Source organism: Pithys albifrons, chromosome 6 (genome assembly GCF_047495875.1).
Source record: "Pithys albifrons albifrons isolate INPA30051 chromosome 6, PitAlb_v1, whole genome shotgun sequence".
Classification (NCBI taxonomy): domain Eukaryota; kingdom Metazoa; phylum Chordata; class Aves; order Passeriformes; family Thamnophilidae; genus Pithys; species Pithys albifrons.
Genome location: NC_092463.1, coordinates 18,699,765 through 18,725,366, shown reverse-complemented (window position 1 = coordinate 18,725,366; position 25,602 = coordinate 18,699,765). Strand labels below are relative to the sequence as shown.

Sequence of the window (25,602 nt, the reverse complement as noted above, 5' to 3'; positions counted from 1 at the left end):
CTCACAGCATTGGAATCGCTCATAGCTTCTAACCTCTTTCCGAGTCACAGAACATTCTGAGTTGGAAGGGACCCACAAAGGTCATCGAGTCCAACTCTTTTAAGTGACTGGCCGGTTGATAAAGGCTTTCTTAGTGTTTTTCTCTCTCGCCCTTCCAGCATCAAGGCAGGGCTGGTTGCAGAAGGGTCGCTGCTCTAAGCAGAGTAAAACCGAGTTGTCTGCTATCGAAAGGCGTTCCTGTCCTCCGGGGGTCCCACAGGCCACGGCAGGGCCCCCTCGGGCAGCACTGCCCTCTGTGACACCCTCCTGACACCCACCTGTAGCAGGCGGGACCTCGGGGGAACACTCGACGGGGCGGCCCCGCCACGGCTGCTCCCCCGGGCCGGGCAGGGAAGCGCAAAAATGAGGCGCGGGGCAGAACCCGCCGCCCTCTCAGCACCCTCTGCCCTTCCCCTCAGCACCTTCCCCTCAGCACCCCCAGCCATGGCAGAAGACAATTATGAAACCACACTCTGGAAAAAAAAACACTCAACGAAAACCACCCACACCCACTGTACGACTTTTTGTACAGTATTATCTTCTCAGATGTCACTCGTTCCATCAGACAAAGTATAGCGGTCTTGCTGCCTTACCAGCGTTGTCCCTCTGCACTCATCAGAGATGCCACACTAACCCACTCCTGAGTGCCTTTCCCCCCTTCCTGCCACTGCCGCCACCTCATGGCTCTGTCTGATTTCCCCACAATCATATGCCATTTCTACTCTGCACTACTCGTACACAAAAAACACTTGAGGACTGTGATAAAAGACCTTCTGAATGTTTTGAGGAGGCAAGGGGAAAAAATAGAGAGAGAGCGGGAAAAGACATATCTTTAATTCACACCAGGGGAGCAAAGAACGAGTGGATCCTGCCCTTGACTCCTTCCCTTCCCCTGCTCCGGCACGCAGCGCCGTGCACTTTTGCAAGGGAGGGAAGGACATCAGCCAGTGCTGTCAGAGCACAGGTCCCCCTCTGCCTGTCCAGGGGCAGCGCCAGCAGCGGGAGGTGAGTGGGCTGCACTGCAGAGCCAGCGTGGCTCAGCCCTGCCCTGCTCAGGCCTTTTGGAGAGCACGTGGGGGAGCTGCCTGGTGTGAAACTGCACCCCAGCTGGTGAGGGGCTGTCTGCCGAGACAGCCTCGATGGAATGCAATGTCTCAGACAGCAGGTTCCCATCGGGTCACCTACCTTTAGGTGGCTACTGGAGCACTTAAATACGTTATGGGCCTTGGATACCCAGCAACCACAAGCAACAGAGCAGTTTATAAGGCCAAGACCTAACCAGACACCTACTCAGTGCCCCTGTAGCATGAAACACAAGCCGCATGTCTAAACTCCCACCTGATTAAGAGTTCTAACCACAGATGCCCCAAACTCAAAATGAATCCCTCATCTCACTTCCCCACCTTTTCAGTCATCTTATACTCTGTACCTTACCTTGTAGTGTCTTGCTATTCATAACACCCCAAAGGAAGTCACAGGCATGGAAAATGTAAAGCAAACAAAGTTGTGGCAAGGCAAGGAATTGCACACAGATTTACCCAGAGCATGGTCAATGTGCAGCTCTGAGGACTGTCCTTGGGCTTTCCAAACTGGAGTCTTTGCAGAGCAGACAGCTCCTTTAGAGTCTGGGCAAGACCTAACATAAAGAATAAAATCAGAATTTTTAGATATTTATGGCAGTCCAGAGTGATGGAGGCTGAAACTTCAAGTGGATTTTATGTTTTTGAAATTATCTGGGAACATCACAAGCAGAGACAACTTCACACACAGAAGGCAATTCCACAGAGCAGCATATTTTTCTGTTCTCATAATTTGTTTCACTTCCCAAGGAACCAGATGCATCTATCCATTTTGGCCAAGGAAAACAAAAACATGTATTGGAATTGATTCCATATGTCATTACAATAAAAAATAAGGAAATGTATCTTTATAACAAACTTGTACCGGACATATGGAAATCTAGACCTGCCTGAGCATGTACACACACAACTATAGTTGCGTGGCAGCAGAGATGTGTGTCCTGCTGCTCTCACCTTGCAGCACAGGTAAGAACAGGCATCAGGGACAGCGCAGACGCATACACTCCTACACAGCTTTGCAAGAAAAGCAGAGTGGAAAATTCCAGGGTTCAAGCTGTTTTTCATGGCACCAGTCACTGGTGTATATACTGTATAAAATGAAGTCTTCTGTAACAGAGCCCTTACCCTCATTTTCTAGGTCTGCTCCTATTTACTTGTGCTAGCTATTATGAAACTGTTTCAGGGATGCCTAGATCTCTTGGAATTGCTTCTGCTATATTTTTTTTAGCACTACGAGCTTCACTATCACTGTGTTATCTTTCAAAGTTCCAGCTCCTGCTACTTGCAGTATCAGAATATAAATGTTTCTTTGTTAAATCTAGCAACGAACTAATTTCTTTTAAATTCTTCTCCATTGTATTTTACACTCCTGCCCTGAGCCATCTGGATGTTAAGTAGTAATATAAATGATTGCTTCAATTATTAACACTGGTGACCTTTGCTAAAACATAGCATGGAGGAGAAAATACAGTCAGGCTGCTTTGCTAATAGTAATAATCAGCAAGGAAGTCTCAGTGGGAAAGGGAAAACATGAAGCTATATTGCCTAGTAGTTTGAACAGGGAGGTGGACGAGAAACAGAAAGCAGGAGGAGGAGGATTTGATGCATATTCCACTTCTACCTCTGTATCCCAGGGTACTGTTATGTAAAACATCACAGGGAATATAGTGAGACATAAAGCCAAGAGAGACACTTGGTCTGGCCCAGCACAACAATATTCTTGGTATGGAAAGCTAAAGCACATTTCTAAAATTTCTCACATTTCTCAGGTAGTGTTTGGAAGTACTTGTTTTCCCTGGATTGAACCTCTGAGGACTAAACACCTTTACAAACCACTTGGGTCATACCACGTGTTTGGATTTATGCAGCGCTTGGTCAAGTGACTGAATGGATAAGTGTTCTTCTCACTCTGGGGATGATGGCCTTGGTTTGTGCGATGTGTAGTGTTCCCTCTTTTCTTCTTCTGATTGCAAACTCCATGCTGAGTGGCAGGTGAGATAATGCAGAGGAGAGAACAAGTTTTCCTCCCATATCCAACTACATTCACTCCACTTTGGGGTGAATGCTGTAGCTATGTCTTAATCTCAGCCAAGGAACATCTTGAAAAACACCAGAGAGTGAAGATTAACAAAACTGGAGCCCAATATTGCAGGCTGCTCAGGCAGAGTAGTTTGCTCCACTCCCCAGAGAACTTTGTAATTTACCATCTGGTTGTTCTCCAGTTCTCAGTCAGTTTCAGCCACATGGTTTCCTTAGGGAATATCACAGCATTTAATGGTGATTTTCTCAAGAGGAGACATTGCTATAGTGTTAACACTCATGGATGAAGTCCTGAGTCCTAGCTGGAGCAGCAGTGGCTTGGGTGAGCTCTATGCACTCACTCAGAGCAGTAGGGTGCAGGCAGCTTTGCTTTCCTGTGAATGGAGCTCTGGTAGCTCAAACAATGTGAGACCACTGGGATTTTCAGACTATCTCTGGAGAGTTCTTGCACAGAATTTAAATGCAAGACTAGCAGTGTACTGGTCGAAATATAGTAAAGAGGGTAATTAGGGATTTTTTACTGAACTGTGAAAAAGTCTCTCTTCTTCTGTTGAGAAGTATTGGTTTTGTTGCTACCAGAGACATCACTGCTATAAATAGCTGTGCTGGAAACAGTGTCTAGGGCACTTGAGCCTCTTCCCACCCACAGCTAGAGCCACCTCACATCCTCAGTTCCTTCTCCTGGCTTGCCCAATTCCCTAGCACACAGCTCTTCCTAACCCAGAGGATGGGAAGATTCTCTTCATGGCGGTTCTCCCCTTCCTCTCTGAAGAAGAAGCATCCCACAACTAGCCTGGAGTGTATCAGATCAACCATCCAAGCTGACCCAGACAGCGACTTTGGGGAGAGCAAATACAACAGCACATCCACAGCTGGTGTGGATGCTCTGTGCTGCTGCAGTGACCCTGAGACACTTGATAGCAGATGAATCTCCTCAACTGAACATTGTTGGCTGCATTTCCCAGATGAGAGCTTTTCTTAATTCAGTCTTCCAAGTTTTTAGCAGGGAAAACATGCAACTTGATTTGAAATGCTAATCCTGCTCCCTCAGTATTTGTTATCTTCTTTAATGGGACAGCTTAAACTGCACTTAGGTCCTTTGAGTAGGGCAAATACTTGGTAGATGCTCATCATTCCCAAGTCAGTATGCTCTCTGAAGGAAAGATTCCTCTGAAAGCCTGACAACAACACCTGCTTCTTTCCTCTCCTGGAACAGAAAGCCTTGACAATATTGATTTGTGATACTAAGGCTCTCCCCCTCCCATAGGTTTCTGAATTAAAGGGGTGATGACTGTCAACAGCACAACAGGTTTTACCCATGAGGATGCCCACAAGGATGTTCTGGCAGTGCTCCCTCACTTTCTAACCCCAGAAGGATTCAGACACCAGTGACCTTCCCTAGGAGCAGGTGGCACCTCTCCCCAGATGCACTTTATGCAGAATCAGGTACTGCAATTAGCTATGATGTAATTAGAGGCAGTCCCGTGGTGTAATGGAGAGCACTCCGGACTCTGAATCCCAAGGTCCTGAGTTTGAGTCTCAGTAGGGGACCCCCTGGCAGTTAAATGCCTCCCTGCCATCCCATCCCATCCGATCTCGGATGGTCAGCCCCAGTTAGTACTGGGTGATGGAGACAGTCCTGAGGACTTCCCTGTCACTGTTCAAGCACACTCAGCCATGGCAAATGGACCTCAGGAGTTAAATGATGGGGCCAGTTCTACGCGCGTTGTGCCTCACCTAAAAAATCCACTGTGCGGGCTCGAAGGGCACACCCATGTGGGGAGAGCCCTTCCCAAATCTTTCTTCGCAAAGTTTGGCCATACAATACAATACAATTAGGAGCAAGGAGTAAAGCATATTATGCATATTATATGCAGAGATGGTTTGAGAGTCTGAGGCAAAAGACCTTTGTTCATCAGCTGGTGGGCTGAGCAATTTAGAAATTCTTAAATAAGTGGTGCTGGCTCTAGCAAGAATTCAGATGATCAGATAAGGAATTTCTTCTCTGGCTCATCTGAGAAAACAAACCATAAAGGGAGGTAATAAGTTCCCAGTGGCTTCTTTTAAAAGAAGTTTATCATGAACAACATGAAATAACATTAAAAAAAACATGTAAAAACCCCACACAATCGGACGTGTGTTGTCTAGAGACTTTCCTCTCATACCTTAACACTGGAAAAGCTAGAAGGAGGTATGTACTCTAAAAGGTAAGATTCAAGGAACAATGACTTCATAGCTGTGCTTCTGATGAGTTCAGACAATAGCTGCAGTTTTCCCCATACTGAAAGAAACAGGTGTTTTTCAAATGACTGGAAAAGTATCTGCTGTCCTGTCCCTCCTCTTTGTTGGAGTCATGAGGATACAGCATGGGAAGTGCAGGTGGAGACGGCCTACAGTGGGGAGGAGCTGCCACCCCAAGGAGGCCCAGGGGAGGAACACCAGGCAGCCACCCAGGACCACTGCCTCCAAAGGTTGACAATAAATTTCAAAACCAGCCCAGTACATGCAAGGGCATATTCATGCAAAAATTGTCATCTCATCTTGCTGAATAGATTCTTCTTTCCTTCCATCTTGTTGTTCTGTATTTCCTGTATAGTGAAGACTGAAATGTATTAGAATAAGTAAGGAAAAGACCAAGCCATGTAGGTTCAACAGTGCTTTGGATTATCTGCAGGCTCATAAGGGATCACTCAATTGTCTAGCTGAACACTGAGACCTCAAGGAGCCAGTGACACTTCGGCAGAGACAATTCCATCTTTGTCTCTCTGCTTTGGGTGCCCTGAGTCTAGAAGGAAGCCAGCATTTATTTCTTCAGTGATCTCACACTTCAGAGACACAGCTAATCATCACTGCAGAGTGAAAGGGGTACCAGACAGCCATGTACAGCACTAAGTAATGGAGGGCAGAGCAGGTTTTTCATTTCCTTGTTTGCTTAAAACCACTTTACCACAAAGCATCTGGCATGCCACAGAGGACAGCACGCCCCAGGTGGTATGCCGGGTTCTGTTCATGTGGGGGCTCATCCCCTCTCCTGGCTTCTTACTGCCTTCAGACTTCACTTTCTGGATACTTTTGTCCTCATGACAGACAGTCATGACCTGCCAGACATAGTGACAGTACAACCCTCTGGATGAAAGAGCACAAGACCTCTTTGAAGTTAATCTTCAGTAAAAATGTATGAAGCCGTCCGAGGGGGAAGGAGACAGGCAGCCTCCTGGGTCTGGTTGAAAGAGGCAGATGTGAACATCTCTAAGTGGCATATTTTAATTTTGTTCCTATCATTAACCAAAGGTCTTTATTGCCTTTATACTTGCCTAGGAGACAACAGAAAGGAGGTATTGTCAACCCTGGAATCCACATTAATCACTCTATATTGGCTGCTGACAATCTCAGACTGAGAAGGCACACCCCACTTTGAAACAAAATAATTGTTAGAAGCCACTTGTAAATTAGCACAGACAACCTGAGAAGACTATGGCAGACTAACATGAATGTGGTGACTCCAAAAATGAAAAAAAAAAAAGAAAAATTTAATGAATAATTCAGAAGATTTCTTGAATGAGATATGATGCACTGGGCTCCAAACCTTCAGCTCTCATCTATTTTCTTTCTGCTTACAGTTCACTGAAGCAAGTTAAGCATCTTTTGCTCCCTTTTATGCATATATATAAACAGATACACTCACTGAAGTGGCATAACATGTATTGATGATACTGGACATGTGCGGCCCTATTTTATTTATCTATTTAGCAAGAGACATATTGCCATACTATAAAGGAGTTCCTATCCTATCCAAGACATAACACTCTATATTTATTCTGGTATGTAAATTCAGCAGCATAATTTTAGATTTATACACTTAGGAGTATGCTAATTAGCCTTTACACTCTACTCCAGGACCTCACTTCTTGAAAAGACAATTTGTTTCAAATGTTCCATTTTATCATAGCAGAGGCTATCAACTGTTCTGCTTTTCCCCGAGTTCTTATCTATTAATCTCACAGGAATATTTTCTGAAATGTAATCAAAAATTCATGTTTAATTTTCTTATTTTGAAATGTATGTTTTCCTATCACCGATCCTACCTCTAAACTCTTCAGTGAAATAAGTACAGTAATGTCACCAGAAGGAATAAGACCTGAGAACACTGGGCTTTGGAGAGAGCTAGCTGGTTGGTAGGATTTTTCCCCAGTGCCTGCGGGACCTGTTCTAGCCCAAGCTATGTGAGAACATGCCCTCTTCCCAATTTAAATTAATCTGAACTCCTGGCATAACCGTGCAGGTAAGGTAAGCAAAGCTGCTGTGGTTCTCCTTTGATCTCAATACCTGTCTTCATCTCTGCTTGTTTCAGTTCACTGGCAGTAAAAGATGTTGTGTTAAAAGACAGAAAGCAGCAAAGAGAAAATGCAGCTGATAAGCATTAGGCTGATGGTGTGGTTCTATTCTGACAAGCTGCTATATAAAACTGGTAATTGAACTTGTCCACTTTGTGGTGTGCGTTTCAAGCCACAGCAAGGTAGTACCAAAACTAAATAAGTTCTGCTTCTTATTCCTGTTAGCCCAGAACAATTAATGCATCCAAGTGAGAGGGAACTGGATTCAGGCTTTTTCTTGAATTTTATTTAAATCTCACTGAGATCAATGGAGTGGCTCATCCATCACAGGTGTTTCAGCTGTAAGAGTAACAGCCTCTTAAGGTTGATAGACCTGTAATAAGCAGACCTTCACTAGGCTATTGAAATAAAGAAATTACTCTGTGTGGTGCTTCAAATCAATGACTTCAAGATTCCAGTCTGCCAGAGTCATATAAAAAGCAGCATTTTCTACAGAGTCACAAGGGGATGAATTGCCATTTTTATGGCAATTTAAAACAAACAAACATACAATGAAAGAATAAGTAATCATAGACCATAAAGAGATGCACTAAAGAAAAACACAGATTGACACTCTAGACTATATAATGCTTTAGAAAGAATTATGTATGAATAGAAGGAAATACAATGAAGTATAAACAAGTGAGGCCAAGCAATAGATTTCCAGTTTCAAAGCAAAATGCCGCTACACTAATTAAAGTTTTTACTGCAGACTACAGATGTGCAAACTAAATCCAGTTCTCATGGAGATCTGTGATGTGAATTGATTTGGAAAATAAAGATGCTTTCCCTGGGACTTCAATGCAATTTTTTCTTCCTTTGTAGAACCAAACAGTAGAAATGTTATTGGGTTAAGTCTAGCTGAGCTTATAAGTAACTGGAATAAAAGAAGAAAAAGGAGACTGCTGCTCTATGTAAAGCTGTTGCCGTATGGGTGTATGGTCGTAAAGAAGTTCTCTGTGAAGGATAGAGATGGATATGGATATGGATATGCCTGGATGATAGGAGGGGCTTTCAGGAGAACTCTGGCTATCAGGCTTTGAGGAAAGTGTCCTACACAGAAAGCTCTAAACTGCATATAGAAGTACAGCATGGGAGACAAACATGAGGTTTCCCCACTTCCTGCAGGATTGTTCCATAAGCAGCAGAAGAGTCACTGGGGTGCACTGAAGAGCCCACTCCCTAGCTTGAGGTTAGTAGGATTCTCTGGAGAAGCGTCCTGTTTCAAGATCTCTGGTGCTAACTACTCACTTGCTTCTGTTACTACCCTTGCAAGTAGCAGAGTTGTATTCATGAAAAGATGGAATTTGTAACAGAAGTGGAGACACAATGTGAAGAAATGAGGGCTCAGTGCATTGACCATGTGGAAGAGAGTCAACAGGCAGTTCTAAAACTGAGCTATTGTTTCCACCTTTGATCAAAGGGTAACTCAAAATCCATGAGCAACTTGTGAAACATTTCTGGGGAAAAAAAACAAAACATGGTGCCTTGTAGTTGCCAAGAAAAAAAGAAATTTCTGCTTGAAGAGAGAGGAGTGCAAACTGCCATTCTGAAACTGATCTTTGTGGCTGCATTTAGATGCTCACTTTAAGGTCCTTTTAGAAACTCTATGAGTTCCTGAATACTTCAACTGGAAAGCTGCGCTTTGCCTTTTTGTTTTGTTTTTTTTTGGGGGGCGGGGGGGAGTTTTTTGCAATCTATGTACTATCTACTGCAAAGTTAAAAAGTATAAAGATTTAAATTGTACTGCACACACCAAATATTTTCCAAGGCATTCATGATCTTAACTATGTATGCTTCAGTTTTCCTCCCAGCCTGAAAACAAAGCAGCAGTATGCAATATAGCCAGGGTACAGAAAGACTGGGTATTTATGATACATCATCAAAAGTTCCCTGTCATTCCAGGGAAATATTTGCATTATGCTACTATTTTTTCAAGTGAGGGAGTGAACCAATTTTTTGTAAGCCCTCTATGCTGTGTTTCCTGCTTATAGATGGATTAATAACTTTCCATTGCTTGCTACATGGGTCAAGCTATGCAGAGTTCTTTATCTGAATATTTTTCTGGAACTTGGAAAAAATTTCCGGACAAATTTTTGGCATTTAAAAGGTTGGTGCTATAATCAAACATTTTTTATGTCATACCTAAAACTAGCTTCTGTGTAGAATGAAGGAAAGAGGAAGTCTCAAATGTAATTGCTCAAACATTTTTTTCAGAATTTGCCATGAAAACGCTTGCACCCTTTTCAGGATTAAAGATGGAGATCTTACTTCTTTTTTCAATAGAAAAAGTGTTCTGATTTAAATAACAGAAGGAAGCTTGCCCTCTAAATCAGGGAAAGATTGCATTGGAATTGTCAGCCCTCACTCTTAAGGAAAAGAAGGAGACACTATGAGATAGAGGACTTGAGAAAATTAGAAATGAAAGAGAAAGGAACAGGGCACAGTCTCCTCCAAAGTTTCAGCTGGAATGGACCTTATTTGGGCCACACAATAATCCTAGGGATAAATAAACACCATAGAGTAAAAAGGGCCATTGTCTTCAAAATCTCTGATGCAGAAGCTGTAAGAGGCCTCTTGGCTTAGGAAATTAAATACCATGACAGAAAACCTTATTTTTCTTCTATCTCTTCTTGCAAATGCTGAACAAACCACAGAATCAGTATTTTCTAAGATGATCAGAATCTGTTTCATCCTCACCTCCTGGATACTTACCCTTGGGTATCCCAAGTTCTGAAGTGCTACATAGTACTGCAGTAAAATCACAGGTTCCGAACTCCTCAAAGTGAACCCATCATGTTAAAGAAAAGACAGTTTTTGTGCTTCATCCTCTCCTCTGTTCAAGTGGAGAAATATCACCACCTTACCTCCCTGTAGCACCACAAAGGAGCAGTCAGTACTTGTGAATCATTCCTTTTTCACTGGTGATTAATGCTACCAAGAGGCCCTGAGAAAATATCAATCTACAGAGCATGGGTGGAAGAGCTTTCAGTAAATAAGGCCAGGCTTTTTACAGTAAACAAGAAGGAAAAGATAAAATAAGTGATAACTGAGCATCGCGCAGAACACACAGCATGAGACAGAAACCCCATGACAAGTACGTGATGGCATAAATTAAACATTGTCTCATAAGGCAAATATAAGAGGAATTAAGGTGCAAAACCAATCTTAATTCTGACATCTCATAGTTCCATGAGTGCCTGACTACAATTTAGCAATGGATTAAAAACCAAACAAATAAACCAGAAAATTAGTACATGGAATACTCTCAAAGTTTAATCCAGCAGTTTATTTATAGGGAAAGGTGTACTTGAGCCATAGTGTAGTCAAGAAATACATATAGCTGGCCTGCTACTATAACACATAGTAACAAATCACAGTTAAACCCTCAGAAATAGGTTCTAGGTAACCTGAATTATCTGATTCACTTCCTGTGCTATAAAGTAGGAATAATGCTATTTCCTAGGTATTTGTGACAATAATTAATATTTACTTCCTAGCATGTGAGATCTGGCAAGGAAGTGTTCCACTGGGAAAAAAAAACAACAACAAACCAAAACACAAAATGGAAATAAATGTACTCATCACATCACTAACAACACTACAATTAGTTCTGCACTTCCCATTTTCCTGTCTTAGTGCTTCATGAAATTCTGTGACTATAAAAATACAACCCAATACATTAAATGGGAAGCTGAAGCAAATACCTCAAAGAAGAAAACATTCTCTGCCCAAAGCTGAAGTTAATAACAAGGCAGAATTTACTATGTTACCAAAATAATTTAAATTATCAAGATTTCATACATGACCTTAGCATTGGGTGCTCACATGAAGATGGGTTCATTATATTAAACTTCTAATGAGAAAATACTATGTTTCCAAAATGCTAGCTTGCTTTTTCTAGTGATTTTGTTCAATGCACACTGGTGAGAGCAGGCTTCACAGCTGCTCAGAGACTTAATGTACAACAGGAAAGAACCAACCTGCTTCTTCTTGAACCATATATGCCTCCTGCTGGCTAAACTGTCTGGCTCTTCACATTTGGGCTGGTAAACGAAATTCAGATGGATAATATGCTGACTTACTCATCTGGGGTGGGGGGGTGGGGATGGGGGATGGGGGGGGGAGGAGAACAAACAAACAAACAAACAAAAAATGAAGTGTTTTTTCCCTTTGTAAACCAATTTTTTTTTCATTTGAAGTAATAGTTCCTTTAACTTTCAGGGGGAAAGTTCATTTTAAATGGAAATATGAGATGTTTTCAGGTTGAAAAGATATTTAATGTTGATTGAATTTTACTGGAGTGGTTTTTTACTGCATTTGTATTTCACAGAGAAGATAATACTTCATTCTGGTTTGACCTCCATGTTTCTTTTATTTTTGTCTTCCAGAGTTCATCTTTGAACTGAAAGATCAGTAATTATGAGCTGCAGTTTTACCACGACCCCATCTTTTTTCCAATCTGTCGTTTGCCTAGGTTTTTCCAAAGAATTTTGCTGGCCTTGTGCAATTTTGCATCTAATGTTTGATCAAATCTGTTTAAAGTCTGATCCGAATATAGCATCCCCTAATCCAATCCACTCCCATTTTATTTATTAGTTTGCTTCTCTGGAAAACTATTCCTAGTACCTGTCAAGATATAACAGAAATTTTGTTATAATCAAAAAAAGTTGAGACTTCTGTTGTTATAGTTGTTCAAATAGCCAGAAATGAAGTATTTCTGCCCTCTAAATGTATCAGACTCAAAAGAAGAGCTCCCAACACAAAAGAAATCCCACTTCTGCCTACTCTGCACTACTTCTTGTTTAATGCTGGCACTGCAGTGTCCTCACATCTGCCCCTGTCACAGCTGGTATCACATTCAAACCTTTGCCTGGTTGAGGGACGCTGACATATCCAAATTTACTGCTTGACAGGTTGACATTTCAACCAGCGTTTTCTGACCTTCTGCACTCTGGATACATATTGATGGTGATGCAAGCTATTAATGATTACATTAATGGGCATGAAAACCTCCTACAATGAGTCTGCACATTCTCTCTATAAGCCTCTTTTCCTGCCCAAAGCATGCAGTGCTCTTAAACAAAATGCCTTTTTGGGGTCCATAAGCACCTATAGGTGTCCTTTTAATTCTTTGTACAAAGTGACCAGCAAACTGATTGAATAACAAAGCAATACCAGCAAACAGAGAGGAAAAGACTTAGCTCATTTCCTCATCATCTGAGTGCCCAATGGTAACTTACTGTACAAGTTAATAACAGAAAAGTCTGTCTAGACTAATATGCAGAGACCCACATAGCAGACAGGTGGTCACTGCTTAAAATAAACAGCCTCAGGACCACAAATATGATGGTCATCATCATATTTATAGAAAGTACCTCAGCTTTCTTGGCCTTCACATCTTGACCTTACACATGAAGAAACATACATCAGGAACTACCTTGCAGAGAGCTTAGATTAAATTTGGGGGGGGCCCTGCCTAGGGGTGCTAATGAGGAGAAGAGAGGCAGGAATCAGAAAGCCACAGGTGAATGTGTGACTGATGATGGGCAAGAGAAATTGCCAAGCACAGCCTGAACCTGTTTTGCTGTTGTGTTACATTGGCTTGTTTTGGAACTGCCAAACAAAAACTAATGAGATCAGACTGCTTCATGCAGGATTGTAAGTAGGCATGGCTAATTAATTAGTGCTCAGTCTGAGGGAGAGAGGACCAGTCTACAGAGAGGAAGCCACCTGTTTTCATAGATTAGAGAAGGCTTAGCAAGGCAGGAAACTTAAGCAATCAAAAGCAGAAATGAAATTATTTATTTAAAGCTCTTGTTAAGCTGTGAAAGATAAAATAACATCCTGCTAAAAAGGAATTGATAGTTACAGGGTGAGGTAGTAAAAGTTTTATTTTCCAGGGTTTTTTATGATAAGCCTAGATTTCAGTATGATTGGGATTCCTCCTCTTTTCCTTCCCATGAGATATCCAGCCATACACTTTCTTTAAACAACAAGAATTGCTGTTTGTTTTAAATCACTCTCAGAAGGCAACTATGCAGATGGAATCCAAGGGGGGAAAAGTGACAATTGCAGCCTATAAATGGTTATTTCTTGCTATTTTATGGTTGTTGGTGTTTTTTTTCTAATTTGACAAACTACATTGAGTTTGTCAAATTGAGCTACATCAGAATAAGAATTGGAAATAATATAATTGGCTTCACAGCACAGCATGCATTCCTCATAAGATGGACCTGCTCTAGGAGAGTCTGGACTAATCACTTGAGTAGGCTATTGTTTTTGAGACCTCCTGGTTAGGGGGTTAAACACTTCCTTGTAAATCTAACAGCATAATTTGTATCTTTCTGCACCTAAGACACAGTGGAAATCTTGTTTTTACTAAGATAGTGCTTATTTCCCTTGTTACAAAATACAGTCATACTAAGAAGGATATTAAGTTATTAGAGAGTGTCCAAAGGAGGACAACGATGGTGAAGGACCCTGAGGGGAAGCCATGTGAGGAGCAGCTGAGGACACTTGGTCGGTTCAACCTGGAGAAGAGGAGCCTGAGGGGAGACCTCATTGCAGCTACACCTTCCTTGTGAGGGGAAGAGCAGGGGCAGGCACTGATCTGGGTCTCTTTTTCTGCCCAGATATTCATGCAAGGGGAAGCAATTAACTTGCAACTGTTAGACCTGTGCATTGTGCATACAAGGGCTGAACAGCCAGCTGACTTACTCCTTGCTGGAGGTAGCTCTAAAAGGTTCACAAGAGCAAAATACGTGTCTTAATTTTCATTGATTCCACCTGCAAAAGCATGAAATGCACAGAAGGCCAGATATGTTTAGTGAGATAGTGGCATAGAGGAAAGATTTTGGTCTGGGGTGTTTTGTTGCCTTGTGGTGGGTTTTTTTTGTTTGTTTGTTTTGGAGTGGGGTATTTTTCCCATGTTTGGTTGCACATGAAATTCAGTTGTTCACCTCAAGTAATATTCAGATTTCTGCTGAAAATTAAGACTGTGTTGCTCATTTTACAGTCTTTTTTAAAAGTTATTCTCATGGTTCTAAATGAGAGGGAAGGACTCCAGTTTTGGACCCACACCAAATAACCTTTTTGTCACATTGTGGTTCACTGTAATGGAGTGGATATTACAAACAAGTTCTTCATGTGCACAACCAAGATTCACAGTCACAAGATGCTCTGGAATGTAATACAAGCTTAATTTACTGTTTTATTCCTCTTAGTCATATAATAATACTTAGAAGGAAGTAGTGGCACAGGTCCATTTAGCTAAATGCTTCAAGTCAAACCTAGGGTGTCCATCCATCCTGTTTACATTGGGTTCAGTAATGACACATTGCTCTGCTTCAGAAATGGCACTGTCAAAAGATTTCCATCAAGAAAAACATCGACATCTTGTGCCAGAATGAAAGGAAGAGATGATCCAGAGACAGCCTCCTACAGCAGGAAAAGTCTCCAGTGTTCCCTGTGGAAATAATCTAAAGCTTTGCTGTAAAGCAGTGATACCTGCCAGGCCAAACAGTATCTTGTGAAATCTCTGTGAGATACTCCTTCCTGCACTATTCACTTTCAGCATGTAAGTTTGTTATTATATAGTAATGTATTATTTTTAAAGCAACTTTAATAATTTTTCCACCGTGTAACAATTTGTTTCAGAAATAGTTGGTGTTACTCAAAACAGCAGTCTGTCCTGAGAAAATCACATTTCAGCAAGAACCTTAACGCAACCCTCAGCATCCCCCATACAGATTTTGGAGCGAAAAAAGTATTTCACAACTTGTCACACACCCACCCTTTTGCTTTTTGTTGTTTTGTCAAGGGTTTCTTCTTCTTTTCATTGTCTTTCTCAACCAATTCTAGGAAGACTCACTTGCATCAGCTGGCTAAATAGGTCAGCTTGCTGGAGGACTCTAGAAACTAAGAGGTTGTCTGTATTTCCCAGGCAATAGTTCACAAAGTCAGAGTAAACAGCTGTAGCTTGATAAAAGGCTGGCCCTGGAAATGGAAATCAAGTGAACAAGCAGAATGAGGATGTGCATAAACACGAGAATGCAAATAAGTAATTTTGCACTAAAACCCAAGACTGATACAGAATAGCTAAAGCGGGTCCAATTAAGAGACCCGCAATCATACGGGAAGAGAAATTATTTTGAAAATGGAGGTGGGCTTTGGAGAAATATGTCTTGACTCACGCAGTTAACATGCAACACGTAGCAAGAACCAGTATGGACTGTGTAGCATAAACAGCATATAAAAATAGCACAAATACAGAGTAGGCTTTTTTGCTCAGTCCAGAGAAGGCTTTTTTCTTAGTTTTTCCTTATTTCCCAAAGTCAAGTGACTGCTCAGTTATGAGGGGTTTCTATACATACAGAAATATGAACTATGCTTGCTGAAATTTTTTATCACCCCCGTTTGCTGACCAAGGAACCACAGTTCAAGGGTTTGCACCCTCTGTGAGTGCATCGGCCTGTGTTGCTGTTTCCCAAGGTGATGGAAAAACAAGGAAGCAAGGGAAACTGAGGCCCCACATAGAAGGTAGGCAACATGAAGATATCAAAAAAGCTGCAAAAAGACAAAAGAATTCACAGTTAAAAACTCTCCAACCTTGTCTGTACTTCCCAAAGTCAAAAAGCTTCACCTCTTCTCTCCTCTCTGCATAAATAACTTCTTCCTGTCATCCTGGCAAATAATTTCTATGGAAAGAAACTAGAACAGGAGACAGAGCCTCCTCAAAATTCTGTTTCTTGCTTCCCTACTGAGTGGTCACTAAATGCAGAAATGGCTCAGTATGAGTAGAAGTATGGCTGGAAGTTTGTGCCTCTCTTGAGACCATACTAGCACCATGGCTTCCCAAATTAGACACCCAGAAAATACAGCAAACTTGACTGTCAACCAAGGAGAAAAAGGGAACATTAATTACAGCTCCATTACCCCTTCTGGGTGATAGGACAACAGAGAGAGACAAAAAACAACAGGAAAAGTCTTTTCATCCATACAGTCTTTGTTGCAATTTTTTTCAATCTTTGTAAAACATTACATTGTAAAATAAAGACAATAGCAGCAAAACTTTTCAAGATGGTACAAGCACATTCTGCTGTGTACCCTGGTAATGACATTTTTGAAATTTTCCTTTTTCTGAGAATGCCTTTCTAAAGCACCATTAAATCTTACAGAGAGGGGGAAAAAGAGAGAGAGACAGTAAAGTAGATACAACATCCTTGAAAGTGGATTTGCTGATTGCTTATATTATAATTTTACCAGGAAAAATAGTAGAAGATCATCCCAATAAAATGTTTCCCCAAATTTTAAGGAAGTTCTTATTCAAACACCAAGCTGAAAGTGACTAGTAATGGTTTCTCAGTCCCGAAAAAAGCCCAAATCAAATTCTACTAGAACTTGGAAAAAAAACCCAGTCTGAAACAACATTGAAACACTGGCCTGAATAAATTTAAGTTGTTGGGAAGCTGTGGTATAGACACAAACCCTGCCTTTTTGTAATTATAGCTACTACATGACTCCAGAATCTGAGAAACTGGAAAATGGTAGGCTGAAAGCAGGTTATGTTTGACTTACATCTCACAGTAGACACCATAAGCTTTACTCTTTAAGCACCCAGCTCTCACAGGAAAAAAGACTTGGGGTGGGGTGGGGGTGGGGGGGTGGGGGTTAGTGTTAGGGTTAGGGTTGGGGTTAGGGTTGGGGTTTAGGGTTAGGGTTAGGGTTAGGGTGGGGGGTGGGGATAGGATATATTTGAGAGACAAAAGTATTCTCTCTCACATGAAATATATTGCCTGCCTGTGGTTTGCTCTCAAGATCAGCCAGGGAAAGCAGATCCTATTAGCCTCAAAAGGCCACATGCTATAGAAATGTCCACTTTCCTTCAATAGCAGCAGCACTGGTATTTCCTGGTGATAAGACTTAGTTCAGGTGTGACCTGTAACCAGGGATGAGGGAGCACAAGAAGTTCACATCTATCTGAATGGTGCAGGGAGGCATCACCAGTAAGTCTGTGTGCAAGAAATAGTTCCCTGTTGTCGGTACAGAAAAATCAAGAATGAGCAATTGTGATCTATACATCAACCCTGTGAGACTGAAGGCAGCTAAGTATAAACAAAGTCACAGGTGCTTGGAGGAGTTAGCTACTCCCTAGAGGTCTGTCATGGGAGCTCCTCAAGTTTCTCACAGCACACCGGACAGGTTTTTGAAAACATCTAGGATAAGTTCTCCAAAACATTGGACTTGTGAGATATGGGTTATAACCAATGGGGATTTGCAGCTATATAGCGTGAGGTTCAATTTAACTAATAGAACATAGCTTTTACTCTATCTAAACTGTGTGTGGTGTGTAATAAATTGGCATTCACTCGATCACAATGTGTGGCGTCCAGTTCCTCTGCTGTATATTTATTGCTTTCTATACCCTGTGCCATGTGAAGGGTGGGCACGTGCACGTGTTTCCATGGGACTTCCTTCAGCTGGTTCCTGAAATCACCACAGTTGCAGATAAGACCTGCCTTTAGAGTGACCTTCACAACCCACCACGATCCAGCTCACAGAGCATGTGCTGGCTACATCGGGACACACCAAATTAGCTTTCACAACTCAGCAATGATATTAAGGAGAGTAACTGCTACTCATAGTAAAGGAGATGGGGACCTTGAAAAAATTTCAGCCACCTAAAGCAATTTTCAGATCTACAATTTTTTTCCTTATGTATTTCAGGCAACCAGTTTCACACATTTATCTACAAGCCTTTACTTGAGTTCCACAGATTTGTGTTGATTTGCCTTGGGTTTTCATTGATATTTAAATGCCTAGAGAACTGTTTCTGAAGCTGAGCCTATTTGTTTTTAGTATTGATAAAATGCTATCCCAGTAACTATAAATGGCACTGTAGAGATGAGTTAAAAACAGCAGGTCTTTGCTCTAAAAAGCTCAAAAATAACAAGGCACCTCCATTTTACTGCACAGACTTGATGGGGACAGATTTTGGCCTCAGATAGACAAAACATAATTCAGAACAAGTAAATGTACAGGGAGTACTGAAGTAGTTCCCAGTTATCTTTAATTTATATCTTTTTAGTAGAAGACTTTGTGTCTGGGTTAGTACACAACATAATGCTTGGTCTTTGCCTGTAATTTATTTCTAGTGGATGATTGAAAAAGTGGGAGTAGCAGACATCGTGTAATCTGACAAAACAAAGAAACCCCTGAGAAATCCAAAGCTGGCAAACAAGCAGCCCATGTACAGCATAAACACAAATTCTTCAGGAAAATGCAGGTGTTTTAAGGACAGGGTTTTTAATAGCCTGAACTCACAGACATACCTTTAATTTATCATGGTTTAGAGAAGTTTGCAGAAAGTCTCTGGCATAGTCCATTAATGGCTTTGGAGAAAGCAGACTTGTACTAGAGATATCATAAAGCTAAACAGAAGGTCAGATGATTTATAATTTCACAGCAACAACCAAAATCAGATTTCATTAATATAAATCACTGGGGTTTTCTAAATTTTATTTACTATTGTTTCTAGTAAGATTTATTAGAAAAATGTTCCCTATTAAAGAGTAATGTAATTCACAGACTGCCACATGGATGAAGTTACTCATCTTTGCAAAACCACTCATGCAGTACCTGCACAAGTTCAGTGATGGTTAAAGGTTTAGGAGGATCTCCACAGTGGTTTAGCAGAATTCTCCTGCACAAGACACTGGGCAGAAGGACTGCAGAGCTGAAAGCTGCAGAAAAACAGAAGTTGAGTTGTCCTTTATGTATGAGGGCTGTGGCTACAGAATAACATGTTTCCTTTGTCCTTTCTGGTCCCAATTCCCATGTCAGGTCGTATTGTGCTCAGGGCAGGATCTGAGCATTAAAACCAGTAACTGATCCTTTTGTTTGACTTCTTATTTTCAGGCTGCTGTGAAAGGGCCTAATTTAGAGAAAAAAGTTTTGGATATGGTTCAGACTACTTTTTCTAAAACTTTCTATAATAGTGGAACAGCCTCACTAGAAATAACATAACAAGATCTTTATAGGTATTAGTAAATTCCAGAGGATGAGAATTTTACTCATAAAAACACTTGATGTTTGAGCTGAAATTCTCTCCCAAGATGTTGCATACAATTAAAACCAAGGGAGGTCCCTTACAAGGGGAAAAGCAATTTAGCTTATTAAAATGTCATTTTAGGTGTCAGACATTTCTGTCTGGTCCACTATGCAATGCACCATTTGCACTTCCCATATTATAATAAAAAATTATGTATATTGAGGTATTTAATAGGCAATCATATAGAAGAAAGTATTTACTCTGGTAACAGCCTGGCAGCTTTCTCCACAAGTTCCACAGACACAGAAATGGACAGAAATGAAAAAGAGCATTTTGCTTTCACATAAAAGGCCATCAAATACTCTGCTCAGTATCTCACTGAGAGTTTATTCAGCATCACCCTTTGTCCCTGAACTATTATATCCCAAACCAGGAATTGCTGAAGAAACACCTGACAAAATATCAGCCAGGAACTCCTACATGGCATGGCAGACAGAAACTAGAATGAGACACACACACCACCAGAATCTGGACAGGCGACAAATTGGGAACTCAGAAAGTTTAGATTAAAACTATGCCAAGATTTCATTCTCCTTCTATCCTATCAGAGTAAAAAGTTCTGAATTTGCCCACCAAACTTTTTCTCCTCAGTCTCTTGTCCATGTTGACTTGTTTTCCATGATTTGCCCATTATCCAACTCCCTGCTCACACAGACAAGCCTTACAAGACAAACTTTACTTTCCCTGACTCTAATCAGCAGAAATGGCCTGGCTATGTCCCATATTTTACATACAGAAAATGCATTTCCCATATCCTTACAGCTGTCTGTGCAACTATGCAGGACTTTTCCATTGCAGGCAAAAAAAGAACTCAGTTGAGGAACAGGTAACAGTGCATGCATGATATTGGTCTTGGCATCTGGTAACCAAGCAAAACTGTTAGTTCAAACTGAATGCATTGCATGCTTTCAGAGTCAGATGGGATGCTTTTGGGTGCCTGATCCCCCACAGATGCAAAGTGCAGGACAGTGTAACCAGGCAGTACTTTATATCCCAGGACCCAAATCGCATGTCTGAGCATTTCTGAACCTAAATTGTAGCTTTCAATCCTAACCTCCCATGCCTCAGTAAAACCCCGGATCTAAACATAGAACCTGAGTGCATCCAGGTATGCTTTATCCATCCTGGCACTATGGAATTAGCACAATATTCTCTGTGCTCCTGAATGGGACTTCAGAAGATTAGCTCATATGTGGCACTCAAGGCCTGCCCAAACCCAGGAGCTGTGGGAATGCTAAAGAACTCTGATACTTGAACAGACCTGCATCTTGACCATGTCTGACTGTGACTTGAGGAGGATGGGGTCTGAGGATGGCCACAAGCTGCCATCTGCCTGTTTGTGAAGCTCAGCACAGGGCTGCCTGGCATAAAAATCTCCAGAAGCCGTGGCAGCTCTTGAGTCAAATGGACCCTTCCCTGGGGACCAGGCTTAATGCTCTGCCTCCAGTAAGTTGAAGCCAGGGCACAGCCCTGCACCTTAAGAGATTCATTGGTGAAGTAAGTAGAATTCAATTTCTGCTGGATCATATTGAGTTAGAGCAATACCAAATGACCTGAAATTTTTCAAACATTACTTTTGCATCCTTAATTTTCAGCCAGGTAATGGAATTAGAAAGATGATATGACTTTTCAAGCAGATGAACCAGCAGACAGAACATACTAAGAATTTTCCTCCTCTGCATACCGGAATTTGGCTTACTCCTACAAATCCTGCAGAGTCATTAGATATGCAAATATGCATACTCAAAATTTGCATTTGCATAGCCATGCTTCCATTCATAACCATGGCAATTATGTATTCTGATGACCAGTTTGATTTTGCATTGGCTCATTGTGCATAACATCTCAGAAACTATCACAGAGTGACACATGCATTTATGTGCATGTAGACATAGGCATGCAATTCCAAAAGTCCGTTATCTTCGTGACCTGCAAGTGTCTGTATGTTTGACCATCTTGCAAGAGTCAGTATGTCTCTGAGATCAACATCCATGCTTACCTTACCTATAAGCCTACAGTTTGAATTGGAATATTTAGGATTTTGTGAAAGCCCAGAGAAAGCATTGTTGGTACAATCATGTGTATCTCATTTCCAGCATGTAAAATCTTCTATCTGAGGTGGCACACACAGAGGCCCACAGACTGAGGCTAAAAAAATTTAGTATGTTTTGCAATTCCCATTAATTATTTTACAGCCTTTTTTCTTTGAATATTTACTGTGAAGTCTAGAGACAGTTCTATTTCTTATATCCATATGTCCAGACAGCACAAAAGATTTTTTAAAAATGCCCACAGTTTGGTTACATTTCACCTCAGTCTAGAAATGTAGAGAGCTCATGTTCAGTTTTTATCAAGAAAAGAGATAGCAAATGTCAAACAAAGAGAGTACCTGAAAGGAAATAAAACAAATAATTCAAAATACTTGTTTAAAAAGTTACAAAATATGACAAGATTAATGGCACTTAAAGCTATAAGCACTTAAAAGTTTACCACCATAATTTTCTTAACTTCTTTTCCTCCTTTTTTCATTTTTTTCTTTTTTCTGAGATTATGACAGCAGCTTATGTCTAAATCCAAACTCAGCAAAAGGGACAGAGCACCCTGAGATTTTGTGGTAGCCCTGGCCCTCATTTGAGTCATGTATATGCACTTATGTCTAAAATTCAGATTCAGCTACAGAGAACAGCAGTTTGCCGACATGCAAAAGCTGTAGCTTCTGTCTTCATAGTCTTACAGCATTAAAATTGAAGGGTATTTTTCAGTGGTAAAACATATGACTGAGAAATTCTTTTAAAATAACCGCTTGGCCCACTGTTTTATCCACTTAGCCAAATATCATTAAATTGATGTTTCTCTTCTGTTAAACAGCATAGCACAAGATGTTGCATTTTCTTTATATGCACTTTCTTGCTGTGACTTTATATTGAATATTTCTTACATGAGAAAAAATAGATTTCTCCATTTGTTTCTTTTCTGGTTTTTTCTTTTTTTTTTTTTTGTCACTGCTTAAGATAAATACCCATGGAGTTTTTCCTTTTTTTTTGTTCTTTTTTTGTTTTGTTTTAATGAAAAGAGCAATCCATCCCTTACATACATCTGTGTTGAATTTTCAGACCAGCACCCAGCTGGTGGCTGTGTCCATAAACATTCTTTTGGAGTTTAGAAAGGTAATGCATCTGACTTAAAAAAAGGGAAAAAAAAATTTAGCTTGGATCACGTGCCAAAACATAAACTAAGTCTTACTGGAAGTTTCTAGTTCATTCCGATTATTTCTCCTCTTTTTAATCACCAATGAGAGGCTTTTATGGATGCATACTCCACTACAAAGATACACTTTTTTTCATCCCTTTCACAGGCTTTTCTTACAGAGCTGACCTTTGTCTAATATGCCATGGTAGGAGCACTCTTGGTGATATTGCTGTGGTTCAATTCCTTCCTTTGTGTTTTTCTCTGGTAGTCTTATACAGGCTGAAATTTCCATGTGCGTAGCTTTCTGTTGCCATTCTGCAGTGCTGTGTTCCTGATTTGTTTTGGCAGAGCAAGCTTGAGTCTTTATGGCACAGTGAAATATTCTTCAATGCTATATAATTCAGACTGAATAAGGAGTCTGCATAAGGCACGTGTCTCAATATATATATATAAAAACACTAATATTGTTAGATTCAAGTCAAGCCTCTTTTATATTTAATTTTTGTCTTCAAGTAATGCTTTGTTTTCATGTTCCCCTTCTTTGGTTTCATTGGGAATCACGCCATTTTCCAGGTCTGAGTGCTGATGGATACAGCTGGTCAGGACTGCAGTGCTAGAAGAGTTCTCAGAATTACACCTCTTCTCTGTTTCCTCTTCTTTTTTTTCTTCATCCAAAGAACAGTTTCTGAAGGTCTCATAAATTTTACGCACATCCTCAGGGATAGTCTTTTTCAGGTCTTTGTTTTTCCTTTTTGTCATCTTAGCAGATGATCCAAACTTGTTAATGATGTTGTCCTCAGATGCCCCCTGTCCGTGCTTGTTAAGCTGATCCGGCCCTTTAAGGCGCAGGTTGTTAGGCCTGTTGTTGATGCTTTCCTGAGAGGAGGCCTTGAAGCGTCCTGTTTCCAAGGTAGCAAAGACAGAGCGCTTCTCTGGAGAGAGCATGTCTAAGGAGTGGGCCCGCTGGTCCAGGCCCAGGCGCCGGCGCTCCATGCTCCGGATGGTGGCTGCCCGCTGAAGTTTGTCATGGATCTCCACACTGAGCCGCCTCCGTGTCTCTCTGAACTCAGCCGTCACATTTGCTTTCCACTCTGCTGCATGGGCTTTTATTTCTCCAACCTTTACAACAAGAAGCAAGAGAAATTAATTTTTAAAAAAGCAAAAAAAAAAAAAAAGAGAGAGAGAAAGCAAAATAAATCAAGTCTTTCCTGTGGAACAGCAGCATGAGCACTTTCTTCTCTGGCATGAAATCAGGGAGTGGTCCCATCTTCATTGCATCCATTTGGACCTAAACTTCAGTAGCAAAGTGGTTATACCGGACAAACTCTAAACACACCAACTAGTGACTAGCTGATGGCTATTGTGGCATATAACTTGTCTACTTGTGTCACATTTCATTTTGCCACCCCACACATTTTATAGCTGTGTTACATGATGAGAGGTGTTCATGCTAATCCCTCCTTGGTTAAGAACAAAATTCCTGATTCATAAAGTCAGCAGTAATTGGTAAAGAGTGGGCAAAATTAATCACATACAGCCAAAACAATATGCTTCACAACTGTGGGGTGATGGCCCCTTATAAGCCTGATGGGTTGAGGGAAACACCTCAGCTCCCTGCAGGGGTACTCCTGGCTGAGAACAAAGGTTTTCAAACTGATAACATTAACAAAGGATGAAGTGTTAAAAAATAACACAGCCTTCCTTTGCGATATCTTCTATGACTGCTCAAGGGCCCATCTCCCCTCAGGCATCTGCATCGTCCCCCCAATAGATTAACTATTAGTCACACAACCACCTGAAGAAGAAAATAAAAAGGTATAAAAAGAAGTGCAGTTTAACTGCAACGTGGGGGAGACAACCTTCCATCTCTGTGAGGGCAACCTACGAGCTACCTTGTCTTCCCCATTCCATCAACATTGCAGGGGTAAGCAACTGAATTCTTACTTTATTATCTTATACCTTACTAATTATAATTTGTTATAGCTCATTGGGTGTAGATGTGTTAATGGGAAGCAGCTATGTTTTTCCTGTTGCTTTTCTTTTGGGCTATTTAGTGTGTTTACAGGTGGTGTTGAACTGTTGTGTTTCTGTTCAGTAATCCTCTGTTAGTCAAGTTTGTCATGGGAGTCGTATACTGCTGGGGTAGCCTGTAAAATGTGTGTTGTGCTGGTGTCTTTTGGGGTATTTTGTACAATCTTGCAGCTAAATGTTATCACTGACTAAGTAACCCATATAGTCATTGTCATGTACCTGTATTAATAAATGTTATTTCGGGAGCTATCTTGAGAAAAGTTCTTTTCTTTTTCTTTCTTGCTATTAAGTGTTGCCTCAACAGCAGAGGTCAGAAACCCTTCCAACCTGTGCGCTGTCTGGTAGTTGACAGACAGTATTGGGAAACACAAGGATTTGATTGTCTGGAGGTGCTTATTGCTAATAATTTCTCCCTGGCTTAAGTGTGGTCCTCAAAGGGGAGTCAAAAATCTTTCCAGTCTGTGTACTGTCTGTTAGTCGACAGACAGTGCTGGGTTCATAAAGCTTTGATTACTCCGAGAGAGCTTATAGATAATAACTTTTATTGAATACAGGTAAGAATGGAAATCTTTGCATTTCTGTCTCTCTTCCCTTTCACGTGACAACAACAGCAGAACAACCAGTGCAGCAGTATAGTAATGTATCTTCCCATATTTATTATGGATGGAGCTGTTCAGTCCCTCTGAAGGTCCTATTCAGGGCCACAGAGTAACAGAGCAGTCAGCATTGGAAAAACCTA

The 25,602-nt window shown here is 41.0% G+C and overlaps 1 protein-coding gene across 2 annotated transcripts in view; it reads right to left on the bottom strand.

Annotated features, from left to right (window-relative positions):
• Positions 1 to 25,602, bottom strand: part of KCNK10 (potassium two pore domain channel subfamily K member 10) — an 86,315-nt gene that overhangs the window by 5,221 nt on the left and 55,492 nt on the right. The window contains exon 7 of one of the 2 annotated variants that reach the window (XR_011698009.1): positions 22,134 to 23,951. Coding sequence is in view for 1 of the 2 variants with exons in the window: in XM_071557706.1 (XP_071413807.1) it covers positions 23,328 to 23,951 (624 nt within the window). In the remaining variant the exon portion in view is untranslated. Of the gene's footprint in view, positions 1 to 16,297; positions 23,952 to 25,602 lie in introns of those variants that run through there. The other variant, XM_071557706.1, reaches the window with a different exon arrangement.